The sequence below is a fragment of the Pogona vitticeps genome, chromosome 5, assembly GCF_051106095.1.
Source record: "Pogona vitticeps strain Pit_001003342236 chromosome 5, PviZW2.1, whole genome shotgun sequence".
NCBI classification, from domain to species: Eukaryota; Metazoa; Chordata; class Lepidosauria; order Squamata; family Agamidae; genus Pogona; species Pogona vitticeps.
Genome location: NC_135787.1, coordinates 143,282,409 through 143,310,407, shown reverse-complemented (window position 1 = coordinate 143,310,407; position 27,999 = coordinate 143,282,409). Strand labels below are relative to the sequence as shown.

The following is a 27,999-nucleotide window of genomic DNA, read 5'->3' as shown; positions in this document are numbered from 1 at the left end:
AGATTTTAGTCCTAAGCACCCTTCTAACAACTTTTCTAAATCTTATTTCTTAGTGCCAAATCTGTTGTCATTAAGTGCAACTCAAAGCATTAGTTCAAGACCTTTGTGGAAGACAGGACATACAAATATGTTTAAGTACCAAAAGAATAAAACTGAAAGGGGGAGACGGAGGCTAACCCATGGTTTCAAGCTGTGTGAGCTTTGTATTTTTATTTGAAAAAGAATATTACTGCTTTAAGGGAATATTTTTCTAAGTTAACAATCTTAAAGGCTAGGAGGTCATTCATCTAATACAAATCAGCTGTGCTAGGCCAACAAAAAGTCTATGTGCTTGGCAGCTTGTTTTTATTATCATTTCACCCTTTTTATGGGGGTCCAATTTTTGTCTTTATAAACAGGGTTTTTAAAAATGACCTAATCTCTGGTTGTTTGTGGGCACTAAATAATCTCACTGACTTTGTATACTACAATAAATGACTGGGCTGAACGACCTCCTGAGTTGGAAAGGGCACCATCACTAGGTTACTGTGACGTATACATAGCTTAGCCTCAGTGCTCCACGCTCAGAAAATACAGTAAAACATATCTTCCAACAGGAAAGGTGCTGCCAATTAACTAGGACCCCACATGTGAGGAAAGGACCCTTTGGAATCTGGTATGGAAACAAGGTTGCATGGTCCAATACTACTGGACCAGAAGCAAGGCGAACATTTATTTTCTACCCTTCATGCTCAGAACAAGGCATCAAAATTTAATTTAGGCCTTGCCAAAGGTGACTGTTTGTCATGATAGAATCAGCTGAGAAGATCTATATTTACTGTGAGAACCTTGGGAGTGAGTTCTTGTCTTTGTCTCCCCCTGCCCCCTCCTGAAGGATTTAGGGCTTGCTTCCAAGGACAGAATCCATGTGAGGGCAGTTATTGAAAATATTTGACATTCCAGCCACAAATGAGGCAATAAATACTTTCTCCACATGTTCTTCAAAAAAGAAAACTGGAGTGGAATGGAGCGAAACTGTGCTACCTCCTCTCTCCTGATCCTCCCCCAGCCGAAATGTCTATACTTACAATGATCACCATCAAATTTGCAGCCTTAAAGCACAAGACTATTTCCCTATTTCCCTTATGGTTCTGCTTACTGTGGTGTCTCCCCAAAAAAACACAAAAGAGCTTCTTAACTACCATTACTTCCCACACACTTTGTAGTAAACTGAAAACAGACCCTAAATGTGAGCCAAGACAGAATAATGTGGTCATTTTATGTTTATGAAGTCTGTGACCCTGCCCTCTGCACTGGAAATTCCTGTCTGTTTAGTAGAGTTAATTTCTGTAAGTTAGTAAACAACACAATTCTTCAAAACGTGTCAAGTTGTGAAGAAGAGAAAACAGCATCACAAAAAGCCAACCATATACTTCATGTTGGTGTCATCTCCCTCATCTTGCCTTACCTTTCAGTCCCTTTCTCCTGAGTAACATGGTACTGCAAAGGTGTCAGCCGCTTCCTTAGTTCTTCTTCGGAAAAGACCACCTTACAGTTCTTTTTATCCCTACATGACCCTGTAAAGGTAAAGGATATGAGGAACAAGAAACATTTTTAGTTTAAATCCTGAACAACTGCTTGGGCTGCAAGCCAAAAGCACAGCTTCTGCATTCACTTTTCCAATGGTCAGACTGGATCCTAATAGTGGTCAGCCGATTGCTTCTTCAAATCCAGCTTTAAGAAGTCTGCAGTATGCAAGGCAGGTGACTCTACAAGAACAGTGTAAATGTGATACAGCCAAAGCCTTCTCAACGCAGAAAAGTCACAGGTTTTGATAAGACTCTGTAGTTACATAATCACTCACAAGAAGGTGACATCCTGAACCTAAACATATTGAATCATATATTCCCAGTAAATAACTAAAGACAGTAGCTTTAATATTTGCAAGAGATCTATATTGCAGATAAAAATTCATGGGCATATTATGTTGAACCACTTACCAGAATATCTTCTAATGTGTTAGTAAACATTTTTTTAAATAAATACATTAAAATTATAGCAGCCAGGAAGGTCATCAACTTGCTGAAGACCTAAAAAATGATGCCATACTCAGATCATTAACCCATGTCATTGACAATTACTGGCAGCTGAGAATTCTCCAAGGTTTCAGAGAAGAGTTCTTTTAGTAGACAATAAGCTGAGGAGGGGGAGGAGATTTCCTGTCAATGCAGTGCAGTAAGAAGCTGGCTGATGTCCCTTTGCTGAGATGTCAAGGAATAAATAACATGGTTTTCAGTCATTCACAGTATAACATGGGAGTTTTGTGAGAAGGCTGCACAAAAGTTTGTTTTCTGAGAATAATTTAGGAGAGATTCCAGAAGCCATCCAAAACCAGGTCTGGACATATTCCCAGCTCACTGAAGCAGGTTTTGGTTTGCTCAATGGGCAGTAGCTGATGAGGAAATTCCAAATTTCACACTGAATTATTCTATTGCATGATCCAATAACACTGGATGCAGTCTGTTGTGCCTTACTAGAAGTAATATGTTGAACTGATGCTAAAGGGGCATCTGAATTGATAAATTATCTACCATTTGTATTAGATCTGGCACAGACAAAATTAAATTAAAAATCAGATACTACATGACACAAAGCTCAATGTGGGGAAGCCTGCTGGGGAATCATCTCTTTATATGGAGAATCAGGGGTTGTTTTTTAGTTCAGCCAGCAAGGGCGGTTTAAATTTTGCTCTGCATAGGCATCATTTCCCCCCCACTTTCTGCTCTGTGTGATTGCCTGATCCAATATAGAGGGGCACTTGTGGGTGGAGTGCATGTTGTCACTAACCAGTTTTTTAAAGGATTTAAAAGGAACTGTTACAAAGAATTAGCACTAAGCCACTCAGAAAAAAGAATTTTTAAAAAAGAGGTAGAAATTGCCAATTAGCACCTTGTCAGAACAAAGATGCCAGTGGTTAGGATGAAAATTTATTTATTTATTTATTTATTTATTTATTTATTTATTTATTTATTTATTTATTTATTTATGGGTAGTCATCTCGATGGTGACAATGATCTCACCCACAGAAATCAGCAGGGACTGCTTTGGAAAATTGTATTTAAGTGTAGTCACACCCTAAGTTGTCAAACTGATGTTGAGTCAACCACAAAATGTATTCGAATTAATTTGATGACTAGAGTAGGTACCTATTCTTATGTGAACATCCCGTTACACCATATTTATTTTGAAATACAAAAAATATATATAAAAGTGACTTGTATGCTCTCAAATTGTATCTAATTTATGGAAACCCTAATAGGATTTTATTTATTTATTTATTTATTTATTTATTTATTTATTTATTTATTTATTTATTTATTTATTTAGCCACAATATTACCAATGGTCTCTGAATTGTTTTACCAGAACTACCTCGCCCAGCAAGTTTGCATGGCCAAGCAGGGAACAGAATCCACACCTCCTGATTTCTAGTCTGTCACACCATTCACTACACCACACTGGCTCTCTAAAAGTGACTACTACACTACTAAACAAAAATATTAGGGTGTCACAAACATTAACAAATTTTGTCACAGCACTATTAAGGCAAGGCCTTTCAGCCTTTCAGATGTTTCAGATAAAAACTCATAATTCCTTACAGCTGACCATGCTGGCTGGGACATCTGGAAGCTGATGTCCAAAACATCTGGAATGCCAAAGGTACCCTATAGCCCGTAGCCCGTTTCTCCCATAATTAAATTAATTAATCTTTGAAGTAGCAGAAGATGCTTTGTTGTTTTTGCTGCAGCACAGGTATACTTTTAAGATCCTCTCCAAACAGCACTCTAATGTACTAATGGGTGCTGTAAAAATAAAGAAATGTCACTAATACCAGTGTCAATCTATCTTTGTTCAGATCTGCAACCCTGCCCCATTTGAGTCTGAATTCAGCAGGGATCTAAATAAACTGTTAATCTGTTCTGGGACATTTGGAACTCTTGCACCCACCATCATAATCTGGAACTTTAGACCAAGCAAACTGCATTTTAAATAATCTGCTGCTGTTGCTAATAGATAGATATTTGGTGTGTCAGAATGCTTTCTGTAAAAAATTTTGGAGGAAAAAACTCTTAACTCAAGGCTGCTAACTAAACAATAGCAGTTGGATCTTGGCCAGGGTGGTGTGTTAGTTCTATAAGAGTTGGATGGAAGTCTCCTATAAAAAAACCAAAGCACTTCCGAATCTTTGATGTTCTCTAACCCATATGCAGTCAGGCAGTTTCAGCATTATTGAAACTTTCTAAATATACTCTCTCTCATCCCTACCTGTAGCTATTCTATAGAGAATATAATATTAGCAACCAGTTAACATATAAGGAAAAGAAGAAAGCAGCAGCACTTCAGCTTTTCATGACAGTGAAAAATTTTGATAGACTTGGGAGAATTTTGGATGCAAAATCTAGACAACAGTTTTTTTTTTTTTTTGCAAGAGAGGAAATGCTTAGAAGCATGGGTTAAATATGACTGGAAAGCTTTCAACAAGGGATGAACACCTGAAAAACATTCATTAATTTAGAAGTCTTTTCTTATTAGCAAATATTAAGAGAAACACCTTTTTATTTAATCTTATTCAGCTATGCCTGCACAGAATTGTGCTGCTGAATCAGATGTACTTGTCCTGGTATCATCCAAGGAGACTGACAGCTTAGAAATGAGGTTATACATATCTCTGGAATGCAAACAACAGGCACAAACTGAATACTGAAATCAGGGTGAGTATTCTCTACCAAGGGTTCTCAGTGTGCTGAAGTGGATAGAATACAGTGGTGACTCGATAGACGATGATAATGCGTTCCACTGAAATCGCTGTTTAGCGAAATCATTGTCGAGCAATAAGCATTTCCCTACTGGAATGCATTGAAACCTGTTTAATGCATTTCAATGGGAAAAAATTGTCGTTATCTAGCGAAGATCGGCCATAGGAAAGCCGCTTTGCGAACCGCCGATCAGCTGTTTAAATAGCCGTCTTGCGAAGCTTAGGTCCCAAAAACACCCGTTTTGCGAGCGCGGAGGGAGCTGTCAAAATCGGCTAGCAAAGCAGGGACCAAACATTGTCCAGAGAAATTCCCCCATAGGAATCACTGCTTTGCAAATCGCTATAGCAATCGCAAAAAGTCAATGTCTAGCGAAAAAACTGTCATGCGGGGTAACTGTCTAGCGAGGCACCACTGTAATGGACTGGGATTCAGGAGACGTAGGTTTAAATCCCTGCTTAACCATGGAAAATTACTGGGGGAGTGGAACTGGCATAAATGATCTTTAGATAGCTCACTTACTTTGAAAACTCTGTTAGGGTCACTATAAATAGTTCTGACTTGACAGCATGTAACAACAAATTATCTTCCTAGACTGCATTCCTTTGAATGGAATGGCCATTCCCGCTCGTATTACTGTATAACAATTGCACTTGACTATTTGTAACTAAAACTGAACAAGGATTATATTAACTGTATTTGATTACATTTAGTACAACCCACCTGTATATGACTGCAATACCCAATTGCCAGATTCACCATTTCAAGATATGAATAGTAGCCAGCAGCACAGTTCCACTCATTCCTCTGCATTACTAATATGGAACTTTTAAAAAAATTGAATTTATACCCTGCATTTCTGAACCAAAAGCAACTTTACAAGTAATACAAACATTTAACAAAACAAATGGACAGCACTAAGGTAAATTACAGTACATGGAAGAGATAGAAAAATGTACTAAATCAATTTTAGAGCACAAGAACTCACAACATGCCGGATATGTTTATTTTTTTGTGCAGAAAGTGTTTTTTTTGTCATGGAGAAATAAAATATAAATACTTCAAACAAATAAATAATTAAAAAAAATAAACGCCACCTGCTCCTCTATTATTTGGTGCTTTAAAAAAAGACAACATTATCTTTGAATTGACACTTGCACATGGCTAAAATGTGAAGAGGGCTTGAATTTGCTAACCATCTGGAATATCAAAGCAAAGTGTTCGTAAATACCACCCCATAGTGCTTAAAGCACTCTCTGGGTGGTTTACAAATTAATTATGCAGGCTACACATTGCCTCCACAGCAAGCTGGGTACTCATTTTACCGACCTCAGAAGGATGGAAGGCTGAGTCAACCTTGAACCAGCTACTTGGGATTGAAGCCCAGGTAGTAAGCACAGTTTTGGCTGCAGTACAGCAGTTTAAACACTGCGCCATGAGGTTCCCATCAGCATATATTCTGCCCATTAATATATTTGGCCACAATCCTATACTCATTTACCTGGACTTAAGGACAACCGATATCAGAAGGATTTACTTACAAGTGTAAGATTACACTTGAAATCACTAAAGTCCAAAATCCTATCTGCACTTACCTACGAGTAAGACTCACTGCCATGTTTAAGACATGTTTAAGAATGTACTGTATCTCTAGGCACTTGTCTCCCAGGTTTTAATCAACTGTAACAAAGTGGGCATGGATTTGTATAACAAGGCAAAAAGGCCACAGATATATTTTAAATTTAGACTACTACACTGGTAGCGAAGCAAAAGTAAGTATCATATAGTTTAATTTCACTCTTTCAGGTTGGGCAACACCTGTATCTATTTAAAATTATCTTCTGAAATAGCACAGACATTTTAGTAAAATAAAACCTTTTCAAATGCCTACAGTTAAACTGGGTCTGAAAAATTAACAGTTTTTCCAATTACTGAAGGACTTATGCTTGATTAGAAATAAACAGTCCTCACTGAAGTTTGTTAGTAATAGATATACACTCATAAAGAAAGCAATTGTGTTCTCAATACAGAGTGACCAGAGCTATCCATCTGTATATCATTTAGTACAAGAGAAGAAACGGCAGGTTTAAATTACATGGTATTGGGTTGCAATTTCCTAACATTGGATGCTTTTCGGGGGGGTTTTCCCTCCTTTCCTACCTTCAGTCATTACAAAACAGTGTTCATGAAAAGTACCTTAAAGAACAGATGCTTTCACACAATTTAAGAAAAAAATATTTCTTTTTTTCTCCCTTTTATTCCATTTCCATCTTTTTATTTAAAAAAGAAAAAGAAAAATACATGTTGCTTCTGGTCACCACTAGCTAACCCTGTTCAGTATTTGCAGATAGAAATAAATAAATCAAAAACATATGATTGAAGTAAATACCTGTACTGCAGACATTAAAAGCTTAGCTGTTCAATATAAGGTAGTGAAAAGAATTTTTTTTACTTCACAGATTAGAAATTAGTTTTCATCTAAGCATTCTTTTAAAAACAAATCTGTTTTCAGCTGTGATCTCCCTCATTAACAGTTGCAGCGCCCTAATTTTAATGGAAGTCTTTAAAAGACCACTGTTGTACTCCCATTCTTAGCTTAAATCTGACTTTGGAGAGAGATGAACACTTCATTTCAGATTTCTTTTGTTTGTCTTAAAACTATCACTATAGAAGTAGTTACCAAAATTTTGCAGGAATGTGCCATATGCCATAACTGGCAAAGTATATGGTTTTGGGGCATTTAAAGGTCACCTTCCAAATTAGCATGATTTCCCAGCATCCTGGCTTCTCTACCTGTTTGTTCTTTGTAATGTTCTGTTGCTTGTTTTAAGAAATCAAGTGCTAAAAACTCATATTCTCAGGTTATATTCTCAGGTTATGCTGCATTCTCATATTAAATGTTTGTGTAGAAGCAAAAGGAAGATAATCAAAACTGAACAAGAAGTAAATCCCAACAGTAACTAATACAGTGATACAATACAATAAATGGTATACAGTGGGGTCTCTACTTAAGAACTTAATCCGTATTGGAAGGTGGTTCTCAAGTTGAAAAGTTCTTATGTTGAATCTGCATTTCCCATAGGAATGCATTGAAAACCATTTAATCTGCATCTGCTCTTTTCCGTCCATAGAAACTACAGTGGAACCTCTACTTAAGAACTTAATCCATTTTGGAATGGTGTTCTTAAGTTGAAACATTCTTAAGTTGAAGCAAAATTTCCCATAGGAATGGACTGAAAACCAATTAATCCGTTCTGGCTGTTTTTTTGTTATCTAGAGGTGTGTTCGTACATTGAAGCATTAGTTCCCATAGGAACTAATGCAAAGCTGGTTAATATGTACTCTACCACTAGGGGGAGAACTTTTTTTAACCTAAGATGACCTAAGGTTAAAAAAAGAGCAGGAAAGGTTTTTTTCCTGTTCTTATCTTGGATTTCTGTTCTCAAGTAGAAGCAAAATTTAGCAAATGGAGCTGTTCTTAAGTTGGATTGTTCTTAAGTAGAGACGTTCTTAAGTAGAGACCCCACTGTACAATAAATGAAATAAAATGAACATATAAACCAGAAATTTAATATAACTATTATCTACGATTACAAGTCCCGAGTGTCTCAGCACAATCAGCATAATATAAAACTACAATACAAAGCAAAAATGTTTGTTATTTCAATAAAAATCCACTGTTTTCATATAAATGGATCAACAATGATATATTATGTAATACATTCTAGATATATTATTAAAGTAACCTCTGTGAACTAAGTGTTCTGCTCTGTAGGATATACTATGGAAGAGAACTGATGGGGCAGTTTACAAGAAGACACTGTACTTTTCGTACACCATGGCAAAGGAGTTTGTCAATCCACTCAATGGTAAAATATTGTACCCCAAAATACTTCTACAATTTAAATTAATTTAAAATTATTCTGTGTCCCTGTAGCACAATATATGTAGGAATGAGCACTAGCACCATAAAACCATGAATTATAGAGCATGCATGTTGTATGAGAAACCAGGGACTACCAATCCCAATTATAAAAACATTTTTTGGAATACAGACTGATGTTCAGCTGAACTGAACAAATTCAACATCATGGGACACAACTCTACAGGAAATAGCTTCAGAGAGGATCCACACTCAAGGGATTATGATCCTAGAGGGAATCAGTGAGAAACCAAGCTGGTTAGTTATGCGGTTAGTGTAACCTTACTGTGTAACAGATTGTGTGTAGTTATCAGGATATTTACCACAATACTGACAACTGGCTATCACAGGCTCCATTTTCAATTTTGTGTTAAATTACTATCATGTGACTTATGATGGAACTACACCTTTTTGGGCCACCTATTTAAGGGTTACTGGGAGTAAGAAACAGGGATTCAATTACAATGTTTTCTGGTTCTCTTTATTCATGTTCTTGTGGTTAGGATTGGGTTGTTATGTTTTTACCATTGTTAGCCGCCCAGAATAGCGCTTCAACACTAAATGGGCAGAATATAAATGTAATGAATAAATAAGTAAATAATCTGTGTTCTTACTAGGAACTGCTGTTTAAGAGGAGAAATTCACCAACTCTGATAAGGGTTTTTGTTAGTGGCCAGAATGCTGAAAATACGCTGGACAAGTATTTATTTCTACAATGTTAGTAAAGCAGCATTCTAAAAATGGTACAAAGTATATGGTCTCTAATAGGAAATGGAAATGTGTTGTATGTTTTACTTAAGATTACCCTCACAGGAGGAATTAAATGAGCATGACAAAAGCCAAGTTTACTAACATCAGTTATTCAGGCTTCTTATTTAATAGTTTAAACTCAGAGGGAATTTCATTAGCTTCAAAATGCACACTGGAGGACAAGCATAATTTTTCAAACTTTGGAATAGTGATTTGGCAGTTGATAATATCCTTGGTCAATTAATCTTCAGCTACTTCTTTTATGCATCCTAAAGGTCTAGTATTCACTGTTGTTATTTTGACTTTTGATTTAGTTGTTATGGGTTTTAATTTTATATTCCATTGAGGCAGATGCCGACTGAAATATATTTGATTTTTTTTTAGTGTTATTGTGTAACTTTCTGGCATATTTTTAGCAAGACTGTGTATGTTTCAAGTTTGGTTTAGTATAGTTTCATTAAAATAACAAGCCAATGTATTTGTTTTCAATTCATGTACTTTTTTTTGTTATGGAACACTTTATTGTGTGTGACTGAACTTATGATCTGTAGATAGCCATTATATCAAATATCTGAAATGTGTTTGCATTTATTACATTCCAATTTTGTGCACTTATTAAAGGACTCACACATTCAATTCTATATGAAACTGCGTGAGGACAATTGTTAAAAACCAAATGCTGACTTATTACATAAACACTCAATTTCAGAATTTAAATTATTGCTGTCTCCACTATAAACTTATAGCTAGGAAATGGCTATATATTTTATTTTATTTCACTGGGCTTGCTCCCCTTCAGGGGCTCAGACAGTAATGTGTAAGGTACAAACTTCCAAAATCCAGAAGACATCCCATGTCATCTCAAAGCAAAGATGCCACAGAAGAGCAATTTTAAAAGCATATTTAAGACATCTACATAGATAGAATTTATATAGGTAAAATTTATCTCTCACTTAAAACCACATTATTAGCCCAAATCTTCTTACTTAATTATGCTGGCATAGCAGAAATGGTGTAACTTTTGGAAGCAAACTGTAACAAGCTGAGAAATCACCACAGACATTATTAGCTGCATAGTGACTCAGCATCCAATTGCCAATGTCTCCAGTGATTTCTTAACTTGGGCAATTTGACTCCAGAAGTTATGCCATTTGTATAGCTACACAAGAGGATTCTGGCCACTGTTTCTGAAAGGTTATGCTGAAAAAGATATCTAATCTATGAATTTGTGTATCCACTGCAGAATAGGGCAACATTGTAATTTTAAACAAGCTTTAAAGCTTTGTCCTATACATTTTATGCAATTTTATTGCTGTATTCTTGTTTTATTTTCTTATTTTTAGATCTCTTGGTCACAACTAAATTTCCTGGGCAACTGAACTTTGTAGCTGAGAACATTTGTGTACCATATATTGTCTGGACCTGGTATAGCTGGCAAGCTCAATTTGAACTGGCCAGATCTAAGTGTCATAATAGAATACTTAGATTCAAGTGGTCTCTTGACATTTTGGGACCAGGACAGTTAGGTCTTTTATTCTCATGAAGTCTGAAAAATAGCAAAGGACCAACTTCTCATCAGAAAGGGTTACATTTTTCCACCACTACTTATGGCAGCATTCAAGTGCATTATCATGTCAAGATTATTAAATCATAATGGTTGTTAGGTCTTTAATATCAGGAGAAAGCTGCAGTTCTCTTACCAACTAAATGACCATCCACTGCATTTTGGTTACCTGGGGTCCATGAAGAACGCAGGAAAACCTCTAGGCAATCAAGCCATACAACCAATAATGGGAGTGCCAGTTTTCCCTGTGTTGCAAAGCTTGTCAATTGTCATTATTTCTATTTTGCCTGGATTAATTTCAATTCTCCACTATGGTCTGCCACCTTGAGGTAATTAAGGAAAGAAGTATACAATAAAAGTCAGACTACTGCAGATACAAAAATTTATGTTCCTGGGGCTAGAAGTGCATAACCCACTCAGAAACTTTCTACAAGAAGGAAAGCCTGGAGTAGCAATTGAATCATTTCACCATGCACTTCACATAGACATTTTTAGATTTCAGCCACTCGGCTTTGAAGACTGAAACATATGAAGGCTATGCGATGCAGGATCTTGAAATTTCTAGCTAGGGTTTTCAAATTATCTGTGAAACATGAATTCATTAACGCCTGAACTATGACATGAATTGCTCTTTAGTATAACACTAATATAGCATTCTTTAGCATAATACCATAATTATCTCTTGGAAGAGAGAGTATAATTTTTCCAGTTGAGAGTGATGTTTGAATCTATTCATTCTTCTATATAAGGATACTTTTTCTGGGACATCTGAGTTGTTGCCATTTGGATACATACACACTCAGAATATTTTTGGTAATTAAGGCTTGAAAACTGATTTTTTAAAATTCCTTTCACAATTGAAATCAATGAGACAAAGCTCAAATCCAAACACCTGTTAAACTAGGCTTTTGACTAACTTGTTTAATAGAGTGATAGGCTAAAGTAGCAACTGAGATCCACTGGTAGATCTCTGACTGATTTGCAGTTAGTCAATGAAGGTTTTCAACACCCATATCAACTACAATCTTAAAGTCAAAATTAGACTTTTAGTGTCCTTGATCTGTAGAAACTCAATGTAGACTTTGGATATGCAGGTTATCCCTATGTATAGATATCTCACGAGTTTCATTAGTTCTCTATGTCCTGAGACACCACTTGCATCTGGCTCCAGTTGGAAGACCTCAGGAAATCTAATAAAGAATAGTTCTGAAGTCTGCAGAGGATGACAACCTATTTATTTATTTATTTCATTTATACCCCGCCTATCTGGTCAAATGTGACCACTCTAGGCGGCTAGCATTGAGAAAGGCACTGAATATGTAATCCATGAATCCTTTGCAGATTGACACTTGCAGAGAATACAGGGTTAGCCTAATACACAGCTGAGTCCCCAATTCATCCCTGTTTTTTGTGTATGTAGCATAAAAGTAATGTATAACCAACACTAAATGAGATTATTCATGTCCATTAAAAGCAATGGTTCATATCTTGATATAGCAGCAAGGCCCCTATTTCACTCTGCATGAAGGTATTCATCCAGCCAGTCCAACAAGGTCAGATAAAAAGAGGTTACTTACCTGTAACACTGGTTCTTTGAGTGGTCCTCTGTGAATTCACACAAATGGGTTAATCTGCGCTCAAGCAGAGCTTCCTCGAAAACTTCCACAGCTTTAAGCACTTGGTGCCGGGACCTCCCGTACACCTGGCTATATAAATCTACCCCCGGCACCTGGCCCTCAGTTCCAAAGAACCGACTGCCGCTGCCCAACATGCCATGGCACACGTGATGGACAGCGGGGAGGAGAGCTGGATGTGTGAATTCACAGAGGACCACTCAAAGAACCAGAGTTACAGGTAAGTAATCTCTTTTCTCCTTCGTGATCTCTGTGAATACACACTAATGGGTGACTGGCAAGCTGACTAGCCAGGAGAGACGTCACGAAAGTGCAGAAGCCAGAAAAGCTTGACCTACGCAGTCTAAGCCTTGGGCCAGACATCCAGGCGGTAGTGCAAGATGAAGGTAGACGGAGTGGCACATATGGCAGCGTGGCAGACATCCGCAATGTCCACTCCACGGAGAAAGGCTGTTGAGGATGCTACACCTCTAGCAGAGTGAGCTCTCAGTGATTTTGGAAGAGGAGTCTTTGCCAAGTTATAGGCAAGACGGATGGCCTGGATTATCCATCTAGAGGGTCTGAGAGGAAGCCAGTGCTCCAAAGGAGGAGCCAGCAAATGTGACAAGGAGACACTGTGAGGCACAAAAAGTGATCATATGATGCACATCATATGACAGAGCACGCTTCCCATCTAGAGCGTGCAGCGCTGTCTCACGCAGAGAAGATGGAGTGGGATAGAAGGCAGGAAGGACAGCTGGCTGGTTCAAATGGAAGGCAGAAAATATCTTAGGGAAGAAGGTAAGGTCTGGCCATAAGGTTACTTTGCAGAAAAGAGGATCTTCTCTTAGTGTAGCCAGTCTCCAGCCCTGGAAGCTAAGGATATTGTCAGGAGAAAGGCAGTCTTGAGGGCTAGCAAGCAGAGTGATGCTGACGCCAAGGACTCGAAGGAAGGCCTTATAAATTGCCAAATAAGTAATTGCAGAGACCACTGAGGTGTTAGTGGTCTATAGGCAGGGCGCATGTTCTCCATGCATCGGAGAAATAGCTTGGTTTCACCAGTCCCAGGTGAAACAGGTGAAGGGGAAACTGAAGGAATGTGTCCAGAGACATTGGCCTAGTAGGCAAATGTCATCTTGATGCAAAGTGACAGAACACCTACCCATTAAAGGAGTAGGTGAAGGTGGTAGAAGGTTTGCGAGCATGATTGAGCATGTCTGTTACTGCCGGGGAAGACTCCAAGCCGACAGGCAGAGGGACATGAGGCCCGGATGAAACATCTGACCCTTATCCCAAGATAATAGGTGAGGGACCAGCTGCAGCCTGATGTATTCTGCAGCTCATGGGAGCATTATTGAGAACCATGGCTAGTGAGGCGACCAAGCATGACGTTTGCAACTCATGTTGGACTTGAACAAGAGTCCTTTGAAGAAGCAGGAAAGGTGGAAACTTGTAAAGGAGGCCCCGTGACCAATTAGTCAGGAAGGTGTCCCCTAGGGAGCTGCGGCTGATGCCAGCTCAGGAGCCGAACATGGCACACTTCTTGTTTAATCAGGATGCAAAAGTATGTCTGGAGTCCCCCATCGATGACAGAGGCAATGAAAGGTGGCATGGTCGAAAGCCTGCTCATGAGAGCAGAACCATAGTCTGAGATGGACTGCCACAGAATCGTTTCCGCCTGCCAAATGTACAGGCACTGGACAAATGTGGCAAGCATAACACCATTCTGAAAGGTTGATGGTGAGAACAAGAAAGCGGAATGAATGAGCGCCGCCTTGCTTGTATATATAATAAGCTGCCATGGTATTGTCTGATGCGACCTGAACCACCTGACCCCGGAGTAGGGGCTCAGAGGCCCAAAAGGCCCTGGTGTTTGCCAGGAGCTCCAGCACAACGACATGAAGGCTGGCTACCAGCGACCAAGGGCAATCTGGTGGCGCAGACAAGCCCACCTGCCTGGCGGCTGGCACCCACCACTGACTGAACCAACCAGGTCAAGAGACCAAAGGGTCTCCCTATGCGTAGGTTGGGGGAGATCCCTACCAGTCCAGTTATGCAGCGAATTCCGGAGTCACCTGGAGCAACGTGGATGGGTGGTCGCAAGATATCTGAAAAAGTGAGAGAAATCAGGCTTGAAGGGACCACATCCTCAGTTGAGCATGCAGTCCCATGGCTGTGGTAGATGCCATCAGCCCCAGGAGTCGCTGGACCTGTAGGACAGGGAAGCAAGCGCCTGAAGAAAAAAAAAGGAGCATGAGAAATCAAGCAGTTTCACAGACTTGTCGTCAAGGAAGAAAACCCTGCTTCAAGAAAGCATCCCAAGTCTCATTAAAACAATCTACACACTGTGTAGCTTGCAAAGTCGACTTCTCTATGTTGACCTTCAGTCCCAACGCTGACAAAGGGACAGTGTCAGGGACGTGTGTCTACGAGCTTGTGACTTGGATTCAGTGGCCAGGAGCCAGTTATCCAGCTATGGGTAAACAGTAATTCCCCCTGCTGAAAGCCTGAGAAAACGTTGATGGCCTGAGCAAATGCCATCATGAAAACAAGCATCCAACCAACTCTCTGGACGTAACATGTGAATAACAGAGTCCAAGAAAGCCATACGGAATCTACGTAGAGTAATAAAAGAATCCAAGCCTTCAAAATCAAGGATGGGCCAGAGGCTTCCATCCTTTTTGGGGTGTGTGTGTGTGTGGCCATAACGTGGCCTATGACAGTGGGGTATATTGAATTCAATAGCATAGCCGGTAGCTATGATAGAGAGCACCCAAGTACTGTATTAAATATGAAGGAACACCAATCAGAAAGACAAGGGGCCAGACAGCCTGACTGGTCAATGACAGAGAAGTCAGGTGCAGTAAAGCGACCACTCGCTTTTGCGGTCCTGCCTGCAGATCTGCTGGTCACGGCACTGCCTGCCCACGTGTCTAGGGGTGGCAGCTGGTAACTTTCGGGTTGAGGTCTTTGACATGTCTGTTATGCCCTAGGCTGGTAGGAGGTACTTGCGGTTATTATACCGCAAATGACCATGCCGCCTTTGGGAGCTTGGGGAGGTTATCAAGAATAACATCAGTTTTCTGACTAAAAGCCGCACACCAACAAACCACAGGTCTGCAACCCGTCAGTTGTTTGGATGCTGGTTTAAGGCATTTCGAGCAGCAATGCGCTCATGACGCGCCCGCCCCATTGCCTCCTAGTGACATGGAAGGCTTTAACGGTAAAGGTGCACAGGAGTTACCCGCAGAATTGGCAATGTCAAATTGAATAAGTGGTGATGATAAGCACCCATAGCAGAGTAGTTGGCTACAAGGCGGCCAGAAAATAAAAACGCTGACCAAAGAACTCCTTATTTGTTAACGGTAAAGGAGGGTGACTAACTGCGGCAACTGATATGGGAGTAGGAAGATTCGTTGGAAGTCTTTCACCCCTTCTGACTCTTGTGAGTCTCAGATAAATAAGGTAAGTCCTTCTGACGATTAGGGGAGCAGTCTTTCTTAGTATGAGCCTGACCAAACTCAGTCTCAATACAGTTGCCAGGACACAGAAGGCTGAAAGGGTTAACAGCGGGTTAGGTCAAATCCGTGGACACTTTGGTGCCAGAGCCGAGTTTGAGGGATCACTACATTTCTGAGGCATAGATGGAGGCGCAAAGCATTTCTTAGCCTGTGGCTGAGAACAGTGCCAGGTGGAGTGGGCAGCAGTGGTGGCAGAAAAGGTGGCGGAAAAGGCTCATAGCTCCTGTACCAGATAGAAAGGACTGGTCCTGCATGAACTTGTCGGCATGATAGGACCCTACTGAGGAAAATTACTTGGGTCTACCTGACAGTAGCATGGTTTTAGGGTTGACTCCTATGAGTCCTTTCCTTATGAGCCTATGCAGGTGTCGGCGGCTGAAATGGCGCCACAGGCTACAGTGTGAATGAGCCCCTTGAAAAAGAGGGCTGTTTTGTGCCAAACCATGAGCCACCAAAGAAGGGCTACCCCAAACAGGAATGTCACTGACTATCAGGGCTAGCAATGGGAGCTGCAGCCCCCCCTTTTTTTAAAGGCAAAGCTAGGGCTGCCAAATATTGCCCAAAAGCTCTAGCTTTGGCACTTAGCTGATTTTGGAAATAGCAGCTGTGTGAACAAGCCCATTCATAAATGAGGGCTGTTTTATTCCAAACCGCCCAAAGGTGTCACCCCAGTCAGGCATGTTCATACAGCTGTCAAGTCTGTAGTAAGATGGGCACCTATAGTAGCCCCAAGGTTACAGGTAGGGCTGGTATCGGGAGCTGAAGGGGGCCCATTCTATCCCCAAAGGCAAAACCAAGGCTTACCATATGTTGCCGGAACATCTACAGCCTTGGCGCACAGCTTTCTCCGGAATTAGTAGCTGTATGAATGAGCCCACAGAGGGGGGCTGTTCCGCACCAACCTCACACAGAGGCTTTACCCCATGTCAGGAGAATCACTTACAGGCAGGGAAGGCAACTGGCACTGCAGGAAGCCCTTTCTTCTTCCAAGGGTAACCCTGGGGCTACAATAGGTGCTCATCTTACTGCAGACTTGACAGCTGTATGAACAAGCCCCTTGATGCAAGAGGGCTGTTCTACACCAACTTCACACAGAGGCTTTTATCCCATGTCAGGAGAATCACTGACAAGTGGGGATGGTGGCCGGAGCTGTAGGCAGCCCTTTCTTCCTCCAAGGGTAAAGCTCAGATGCTGTCCTTTTCTTTTTGATAGAAAGAGGAAGACTGCAAACAGGTAGAAAGCTGTTGCTCTTGAGCCTGGGGGTAACCTTGCTAAGAAGGTAAAAGAGACCTTATGTCTTTAAGAGAAAAAGCCCTGAGGCCCTAAAGCCAGTTTTGTAAAGGCTTTGTAAAGCCTTCACAAAGAACAACTAATGCCAGCTGGTGCTCTTCCCCCAGGCAGAAGAAACAATTTGTTATTTAGAAAAAAGAACAAGGGAGATTTAAAAAAGGAAAGATAAGAAATAGAATTTGTTTTTACTTGCGAAGTTCCGAACAGAGCTGCTACTACAGCAGCGGTCGAAAAAAGAACCGAGGGCCAGATGTTGGGGACGGAGTTATATAGACAAGTGTAGGGGAGGTCCCAGCACCAAGTGCTTAAAGCTATGGAAGTTTCTGAAGATGCTCTGCTCGAGCGCAGATTAACCCATTAGTGTGTATTCACAGAGGACACGAAGGATAACATTATGATGTTCACAACAGTGATTGAATTGTCATGGGAAAGAAATAAATATTGAAAACTTTTGGCCCACCAGGTATTTTAAACCAAAATTTTTAGGATGCCTATAAGTGACCATGCTGACTGAAGCCTCCATAAGTTGAAGTCCAAAATATCTGGAAGGCCACAAGAACTGCTGCAACCCACTATAATGGTTACCTTTAGCTGTCATGAACAAGAGCCGTACCATGGTTCCCAAAGGTTGGACCACCTTATTTACATTTGTTATGAAATCATGCACAAGAACACTCCACATTCTGAATGTAAGAGACAACTGACCTCCATAATATTAGTGCCTCGTTACTATTCATTAAAGTCAGTTATCAAAACACAATATTAAATATATTAAAAAGCAACCAACATGATATGCCCAATATCTTCAATATAGATATAGTATGTTTTCTACTGTAAATTTAAGACAATTTACTTATGAACAGCAATAAAAGTAACCTGAACACCACACAGTAACATAAATTAAACTTTTCTTAGTAACATAAATAAAATTTTATTTGGAAATCAAGAAATTTGGTATTAAGAAGCATCCATTTCCTTCAGAATGCCTTCAAAATAAATATAATTAAAGCTATATAAAGTTACAAATAATTCTACTTTTCTAGGCCATTAAGAGCAGGAAGGGGGAAAAAAGCTTTCTACTGCATGCAAAAAGTGATGCAAGCAACAGGAGTGTTAATGGGGGACAGGATTACAATTTGCAGTAACGAGTGAGCTCATACAATGCAAACTCACAGCAAAGCAACGTTAAGTTCTGCCCCTATATAAAAGTGGTGCTCTGCTACAGAAAATATTGTTAATGTTCTGCATAAATGAAGGTTTTGCATAAATACAGTCTACAATAGGTAATTCTTTAAAAAGAGAAAATCACATTTAAGAAAATTTGATTTTTCCCATTCCACATTATACAATGACAAAACAATTATTTTTTACCCAAAGATTGCAAGAAAAGTTAGGACTTAAGACTATCATAAACTGATAAATATTTTGGGTATTATTTCAGAAGTAGAACACAAATGTTATATAGAATGTTCTATTAAAACTGTTTACAGGATGGACAAATGATTTTATAACTACTAAGCTGAACTTTTCCTTCCCAAGGCAGAATTTCAGTTTAGTGTATTCAAATACATAATTAGTGCCATCTACTGGAAATTTGGTGAAATTATCTTTTTAGCTGAGATGAACTTTGAAACATCATTTCTAAACAAGTTAATTTTCCTTATCGTTACAGTGAAATATGGATCTACTTCATAGAAACATTTGCCTGCACTTATAAGTAATGGCAAATACTACCTGTACAAAGAATAATGTTCTTATCCCAGATGACTAGAAGCCCAAAGAAGGGGAATAGGCAGCAATATCGGTTTGGGATAAGTAAAATATTTGAGAAAATGTTTCTCAAATAGTATGTGGATATCTTTAAGCTGCTGCAGGGACGTGGTGGCGCTGCGGGCTAAACTGCAGAAGCCTGTGTTGCAGGGTCAGAAGACCAAGCAGTCGTAAGATTGAATCCACACGACGGAGTGAGCGCCCGTCGCTTGTCCCAGCTCCCGCCAACCTAGCGGTTCGAAAGCATGCAAATGCAAGTAGATCAATAGGGACCATCTCGGTGGGAAGGTAACAGCGTTCCGTGTCTAAGTCGCACTGGCCATGTGACCACGGAAGATTATCTTCGGACAAAACGCTGGCTCTATGGCTTGGAAATGGGGATGAGCACCGCCCCTAGAGTCGAACACAACTGGACAAAAATTGTCAAGGGGAACCTTTACCTTTACCTTATCTTTAAGCTGGTGGAAAATCCTGATATACAAATCTGAACAACGAAGCTGCAACCATACCTGAGTTTCTGTGCTCTTTCAAGACTGCAAAAAGTAAGGTATGTTATTTATCTCCCAGCTAAAAATTATACATTCACAAGCCATAATTGTGCCTAAAAAACAGGGGGAAACAGAGGCTAGGATTTTGTAAACCATTTTCTGCTCTCTTCCCAGTCCTTAGTGACTCTTACAGCCATCTTTTTGCTTACCCATTTCCACTGTGCCTCCTGCAAGTACAGCCAGCCTGTGTGGCCTTGGGCAAGCCTAGTGTTATGAGAAACCAGGGAAGGTGTTTTAGGTGAGAAGGTTTGCCATTTCAGGCATATTGATTGTATGGACATTCAATTTCCCTTAGACTGCAATTTGACATTTTCATCCTATAGAGTTAAAAAAAAAGGAATGGCCTGCATTACAAACTACAGAGCTTTTATACTTAATACAATAAATTGAACTATTGTGTTTTTCCACTGTAACACATTTTAAAGTGTTTTGCAGCTCAATTCACTGGTATAACTGTATTGATATTTGTTGAGATATAACTTCTTTTTTGTTTTTCAGTTTGTGGAGCTGCAACTGATGTGACAGCCCAAGAAGTCAAGCATGTTTCCAAAAATAAATAAATTAATTAATTAATAAAAATTAAAATTAAAAATAAGAGCAAAACAAAGACATGGTATACCTTCAAAGAAAGGCTTCATCTCCCAACACCTTAGAAAATTAAAATTTTACCAAACCACGTCATATTATTTACTGTAGCAGAGACACCCACTCTACTAAAAAGGGAGACCTCCATATACATGACCACAACAAGTAGCACCCATTCAACCTGAGGGAAGCCCACAGGCTCGCAGGGCCACTGGCTGGCTCTTTGTCACCAAATGCAGGAGGTTGAATGCAGACATCACTGTAATATCCTCACCAACACAACCAGAGGCAAAGAACAGGGGCAAGAGCTGAGTAAGGAAAAAAAAGATGAAAACAAAATTAAAACACCAAAAATGTTAGATATATTAAGCAAAACTGATGGTTTTGATTTTTTTTTTTACTGAAAGGAAGATATAAGACTAGTAATCCAAATACACATTTGCAAGCAAGTTCTTCTCATTTCCTGCCATTTGGCCTTATATTTGATTAGATTAGCACAACATAACTTATCGTAGTGAGCAAACATTGACAACATCAGGCAGTGAAGTATCTTCCTAAATACAAAACAGTGAAATAAGAGCAATTAAAGATAACTGATCACATGAAAAACACAGGAAGTAAACAAGGGTCTTGTTCTTTTCACTTATTACACTCATTATGGTAAAAATGTAATTAGGCTGTGTGACTGTTTCAGATACCTTAAAACTGCTGGTTATCTCCCTCCCAAAATAAGGAAGTGGCATACATAATAAATACATAAATACAGTACACTGAGCTCTTATGAGGAAGAGTGATAAATGCAATGAAGAAATATTGTATGAGAGGAACATAACTTTTATGTGGGTGAAACGCTGCCCCATATAATAAACAGTCATTGACATGACACTGGAATGCAACCAGGTAAGTTTAGAATCCATCAAACACATTTAACAGGCAAAGTACAGCAAGATAAATATACGCAAGAGTGTCTCTTCTTTTCCCATTCCCACTCATTTTTATATGCTTACCAGGGCATTTCCAATAAATCACATACGAAATGTAATATAATATTTCATATGAGATTAATTCATTCTGCATCCTGAGATCAGTTTTGCACACTGTTAATTATACACTTAAATAGAATGCAGGAAGCAATAGGAAGGAGGCACAAATGTTCATAAAAGAACCTTGAAAATTCCTTCTTTGAAAAGTACAATTTATATTCTTCTTCCCAGTTCTCTGACATGTCATTTAACTATACAGGATCACAGTGTGATTCTGGGACTGAAGAGTTATATGTCTACATGCAGAAAGAACCGCTGCTTACCAGATAATAGGGAATTTTTTTGCCATTTTTTAACTTTTGAAAAATAGAGAATTGGTTCTGTTATGCAAGCAGAATGTATGAATAGAGTCCCCGTTGTGTCAAGTACCTCTGCACCATTTCCCACAGATTCCCCTCCTAATGCAGGCTCCCTGTTTTATAACACAGTGTTCAGAAAAGCTCCCCCTCAATGTTCTGGAGAGGTTTTTGAGGGTCACAGGAGGAAACAGGGATGGAAAATATCTGTTTCACAGATTTCTGTTCTTGCAGCCTTTGGGTCCAACTATTTGTGTTTAAACTGAGTGTCTGTGCTAATTATGCAACGTAAAGGCACGGGGAGGGGAAAGAAAGAAAGAAAATGATCCCTTTTATTCCAGAGGTTGGAAAAAAATATTTTTGGACTACAACTTCCAAAATCCCCTAGCCAGTATTGCTGTTGGCCATGCCAACTAAAATGTTTTTGTAGGCCAAATAGTAACTTTTCCAAGCTGTTCCATTCCGCATACATCCCAACAACAAAGGCCCTGTTGTGCTTTTTTCTACACCATGAAGTGTGTGTGTGTGTGTGTGTGTACGTATGTGTATGTGTGTATACACACACACACACACACACACACACACACACACACACACACATATTCTCTCTCTCTCTATATATATATTCTCTAGTACATTGAACCAAAAAGTGGTTGTGTTAACATGCCTGAATTCTGACTTTAGAACTACAGAATGGCAGTTTTTGTGTGTTACTAAACGAAGACAAAAGTGGGGGTGGGAGGTGGAGATGGAGAAGGCAAGTGCCATGCTGAACAGCCTGGGAGAACCATTAAACATAAATAAACATGTCATTTTCACGAGTGACTGCAGAACTCCTTTTTTGTTTCCTTTTCTTTTTTCTTTTTTTGTTGTTGTTGTTAAAAAAACTCCCAGCATTCCTCAGCTGCAGACTACTGACTAATAAATGATCAAAGATCTGTAGATTCCAAACACACATATAAAATGTAATTTTTTTTCCCGAAGCAACTTTCACCATGAGGAATAAAAGTGTGCAGTGAAAATGTAATTACCTAGCAAAGCTGCAGTCTTATTGTGCTCTCGCAGCTGATCATAAAACGTCTTCCTATTCTGTCTCATCAACTGTAGTACCAGGCAGCCTGTGCGCCTACCAATCGCAGCCATCTGGCTTGTGTCAAAGCCTGTGAGTCAAGCAGCTACAGTGCAACAGGAAGAAAGGCAGTGATGTCACTCTTCAGGTCAGGCAAAGAACAAAGATGTATTCTACCATTTAAAAGCTAGCTGCCCTAGGAACAGAGGCCTCTAGCATGCTTTTACATAAGTGATTTATGGTTAATGCAATTCTCTCCCTTGCCGAAGTAGCAGATCGCCATCTAGTGGTTAGCAGGGAAAGAAGTGCAAGGAGTAAGAAAAAAAAAGGTTTGCTTCTGTCGGGAAAAATTAAAACCTTGATCCCAACAAACAAAGGCGTTTGCTGGTTCACCTTGGGAAACCAGACACTAGAAAACTTATGAACAGGACTCTACAAATCCCAGAATCCCCAGCCATCACGGCCAATGGGAGTAGTCGTCCAAAAGATAACTTTCCCAATGTAAGCTCCACAGAAAATATAAGTTCCACAGAAAATAAATTCAGAGTGGTAAATAAAGACATCTCTTATTTGTAATAGTAAATGTAAACCTGTCCTGAAAATCTGGGAGCCCTGCATCATTTCAGAAGTCCAGCCTTAATTTTTGATTCACTATCATTCAGGAAACCGGGGGGGGGGGAGGACCCAAACATCTGAAGAAGACAAGAGCGCATATGCTTCTTACATCACATCCATGCCCTCTTTAAAAAAACAAAACTCCATTTAATTCAATTAAACATTCCCAAGTTGTTTTAGGAGAAAAAAGTTCTCACTCTTTCGGTCTGCAGATTTATTTATTTATTTATTTATTGAATTTTTACCCCGTACCATCTAGAAACCAGGCCACTCTGGGCGGCTAATAACAGTATAAACAACAATATTAAAACACGATAAAAATAAATAAATTAATACAAGCCAAATAGGGTAAATTAAAACAGATGGCAATAAAGAAGGTAAAAAGGGTGATGGAGAGGATGACAAAAAGGATGATAACAGAGAAGCCACATCATTATCTTTACAAAACTGTCCAAGTTCTTCATAAATGTGATAGAAAGAACTCGAGGTTTTAGAAAATGAATGTGAAAGAAAACAAAAGTGACAGGTTTGTCCAGTCCATAATAGAGAGAAAAACACCTGTCTGAGCCAACTCTTCTGCCACCAATGAGTGACAGAAAGTACTGCTGTTGGCAGGAAAGAGTGCTAGCTACTCTCAGTAGATCTACCGGTAGGATAATGGCACTAAACCTACAAGAAGGACGCAACTGTGGAAGGAAGAAGGGTGCATATGTAAGATGCAGGGAGGATGGTAGGGCTGACACTGGTGGAATGTCAAGACCAGGGAGATCCAAACTTAAGTCCTTGCTTAGCCATGGAATATACTGAACGAAGCTGGACGAGTGCCTCCAGCCAGGCCAGAAGATAAATTTACTTCATATGTTTATTGCAAAGGTCTGCAGAGATGCCTGTAAGTGAATTCAGCTCATTGGGCTTACAATGTTAATCTGATCAGGGGCTAGGCAGTGGTCTCAATGGCTTTTTGTACCTTCTTACTGAAACAGTTTATGTGGCCTGGTTGGGATGTGTAGGTGCGGCAGGGAGGGGAGAGAAGGGAAAGGGGAAAGAGGGAAGGGGGAGTACAATTCCATTGATCCGATACAACTTTTGGTATTTGGGTCCCTGCTGAAATGGAGTCCCCCAAAATTTTTCAACCAGGAAATGAGACTCTTCGGCCAGAAAATATCCTCCACTAATACCAATGCTAATTTACACATCTTTAACATACAGATGTTAAATAATGAAGAAAGTGCAAAAGAGGAATACAGCTGAATACATTAAGAAGACAAAAGTAAGGACTACAGAAAAACTACATAACTTTAATAAAAGCAAAGAAAAACTTGAAATGGCTAATATTTTCTATACCTTAACTGAAATGGAGACTGCAATCAAGAAATCAAAAGAAGATTGACACTTCCAAGGGCAGCCATGAAGGAATTAGAAAAGATTCTCAAGAGTGAGGATGCAACATTAAGACCATTCAGATTATGGTATTCCTGGTTACTATATGTATGATTATAATCATAAGTGACTTGAATGCTAAAGTAAGAAAAAAGCAGAATCAAATTGGAAAATTTGACCTAGAAGTCATAAATGAAACAGGAGAGGAATTTGTAAAGTTTTTTTTTTTGAAGACAACAATCTATTTATCAAAAATACATGCTTCAAGCAATCGAACAAAGCCTGTACACATGGACATCATCAGATAACCAATACAGGAATCAAACAGACTACGTAACTAGAAGCAGGAGATGGAGAAGTTGTAGACTCTTTGACAAAAAAACACCAAGAGCAGATTGTGGTACTGATCATGCTATTAATATCCAACATGAGGCTTGGTTAGGCTATGTCTCAACCTATTTAGCTTTCGATAGGTCACCCTTCTGCCTTCCCAATATGGCCATGTGTGTTTTCTTCTGGGCTTTCCTCTTCTCTTATCTTGACCAAACTTTGCTTTCTGGCCCCAAAGTTTGGATAGATAGGTTCGTCCTCTATAAGGTGTAACCACCTGTGGGCATGCATCCCCAGTGTCAAACCTGTGCACTACACCCTTGTTGGAGAAAACCTGCTTGCCCCTCAGAAGCACGGCTCTAGCTACTTTTTGTTGTTCTGGGGAAACTGAGGAACTGATTTGGGCCTCTTCTGGGGTGTATTTGAGTTCGCCCCTCCCTTCCCCATAAGTTAACTTGGGGTTTCCCATGTCTGCTTCATTCAATGCCAGCAAGACAAAGTCTTCTTTCCCATAGAAGGGCTTGATTAATTTCCCCTGGTCCACTATCCTGCCTGTCTTTCCCTCTACCAGGTTGATGTAGTCTCCCTTGTTCACTTAGGAGGTTGCTTGCAGCATCTTGGAAGGGAAATATGTTCCTAAAAACTTGACAAGCTCAGAAGCACACCTCCTGCTACCCATCTGCCTCAGCAGAGCATGTACAATATTCTGAGCCTCAATATTTCTCAGGGGAACTGCTTTGGGATAATGTATCACCCAGTCAACGATATTCAGACAAACTTTGTTTCCCTTCAGGGTAACTCTGGGCAACAGTTCCACCATGTCTAATCCAATGCTATGGTCTGGGTTCCAAATGACAGGTAAAGGACACAGCTTGGCATCAGATTTGCCACTGCAATCCCCTTGCCTCTTACCTCCTTCACACCTCTGGCCAAATTCTCTTAACTGCTCCTTCATTCCAAGGCAGTAAAAGTTTTGAGCCAATTCTTGGTTGGTATTTGTCATGTCCACATTAGCTGCAAAGGTACCAGCATGCCTCTGCTCCTCTATCCCCACTTGATCTTTGAGAGGAACAATAATTTGCTTGAGGTGAGTCTCCCCTCCCCCACTGGGATTCACACAGGCCTTCCTGTCCAAAAGGTCTTCTTCTAGGCAGGACCTTTCAGGCCTCTCTGGGGTTAAATGATCTTCACCAACTGGCTTAAAACATTGATCCAACGTGGGATCCGTACTTTGTTCCCTTTTAAAAGTGTTTTGTAGTGGAACCTTAACCGGTATTAATTCAGTTCTAGGCCCCTCTTCCCTCACCAGCTCTGTATGAAATTCGCCCTCATCCTCTGCTTTGCCTATTTCTTCCTGCTGGGTGCGAGTCTGTACTAAAACACTCTTGACATGCTCAGTGAGGTCAATCCCAATTAAACAAGGTGTAGGCAATCAATTAGCTACACCTACTCTCCATACACCTTTCCACCCTTGATAGCTAATAGGTATTTCAGCGACTGGCAGAATAACAGCTGCTTCTCCAGTCCCCTTAACTGTCATGCTTTCCCCTTTCAAAATGCATTCCTGAGGGACGATGTCAGGATAGCATAAGGTTACTTGAGAGCATGAGTCCTTCAGAGCCATAAATTTAATGTTATTAACAAAAATATTATCACCAGAAGTTTTAAAGAGTTCTTGATTTGTATTAATCAAATAACAATGCAGCATTTCAGCCTCTGGAAGTTGGTCTGGTTCTTTGTTCTCAGCTTGTGTAGGGAGATTAGCCTGGCTTGCCATGGTGCCCAGTTCCTCCCTCTTGGTGGTAACTTGGTCCTGCTGTAAACAGTATACAGCCTTAGGCTTAGGCAAATTTCCCTTTTGTGGCCCAACTTCTCTGTTCTTACTACACTGGGCTGAGAAGTGGCCCTTCTCCCCACAACAAAAGCAAGTTTGAAAGTTCATTTGATCATAACTAGAGCCTTTTACTCCCTTTCCTTCCCAATCCTTGTTTCTGATTTGGTTATGATCTGAAGGCTTGCCTACAAAATGGCCCCCAACCTTCTGTTGGTTCTTAAACTGCCTTCTGTGATCTCTTTTCATATCCTCCCAAGCTTTCCTTCCAACTTTTACCTCAGAAAAGTTTGGATTTCAAATGTGTGAAATAAAAACAGCAGCTTCTCCTGCCTCTTGAATATTTTGGGTTTTTTTAATCTCTCACTAGGTATCTCAGTTCTCCAAGTCCTGCTCAAGTCCTAAGATGTTTTTAATATCCTGTACAGTCTCAACTCCCTCCTGTTGAAGCCATTTGTCAAGATATCTGGTCAAGTTTGCCCCCAACTGAGAGTAGGAATCTTCAGGTTTCTTTGTCAGAGCCCTGAACTTCTGTCTCAAATGCTCAGCATTGATGCCATATCGTGCGAAAACCAACTTTTTAAATTCATCAAAATCTTTTATTAATTCCAATGGCATTTCTAAGTATATGTCAGCTAAGCCGCCACTAATTTGAGACCTCAGCACCCTCATGCATTCAGATCCCCTTACTTCAAAGTCCTCACATGCGTGCTCAAACATAATCATAAAAGATTCAGGGTCATCACCCTTCCTATATACTGGGAATCTTTTAAGGTCTGCCTTGGACAGATGTCTCTCATCAGAATTAGGTTGGCTATTGTTATTATTATTCACCTGAGCTGTCAGCTCCATCCTCTTAATTTCAAATGACATCCTCTCCTTCTCCAGGGCAATTTTTTTCTTTTTTCCATGGCAATCTTTTCTTTTTCCAGTTCTAAATTCCTATCCCTTTCTCTTTCCTCAGATTTAGCCTTAATTTCTAGCTGTCTTTGTTCAGATCTGGCCTTAATTTCTAGCTGTTGTAGCTCCATTTGTTTCAGCCTGAATTCCCTTTCCTGTGCTTGCTCCAATTTCCACTTT

The 27,999-nt window shown here is 39.8% G+C and overlaps 1 protein-coding gene across 5 annotated transcripts in view; it reads right to left on the bottom strand.

Moving 5' to 3' along the window:
• The window catches only part of MSRB3 (methionine sulfoxide reductase B3), a 95,120-nt gene that overhangs the window by 51,286 nt on the left and 15,835 nt on the right, over positions 1–27,999 (bottom strand). The window contains exons 1-3 of one of the 5 annotated variants that reach the window (XM_020786048.3): positions 22,726–23,519; positions 20,537–20,663; positions 1,448–1,556 (exon numbers count right to left, since the gene is read on the bottom strand). In XM_020786048.3, the coding sequence (XP_020641707.1) occupies positions 1,448–1,556; positions 20,537–20,612 (185 nt within the window). In that variant the 5' untranslated portion in view covers positions 20,613–20,663; positions 22,726–23,519. Of the gene's footprint in view, positions 1–1,447; positions 1,557–19,919; positions 20,664–22,725; positions 23,520–27,999 lie in introns of those variants that run through there. The other 4 variants (XM_020786047.3, XM_020786046.3, XM_020786050.3 and 1 more) reach the window with 4 other exon arrangements.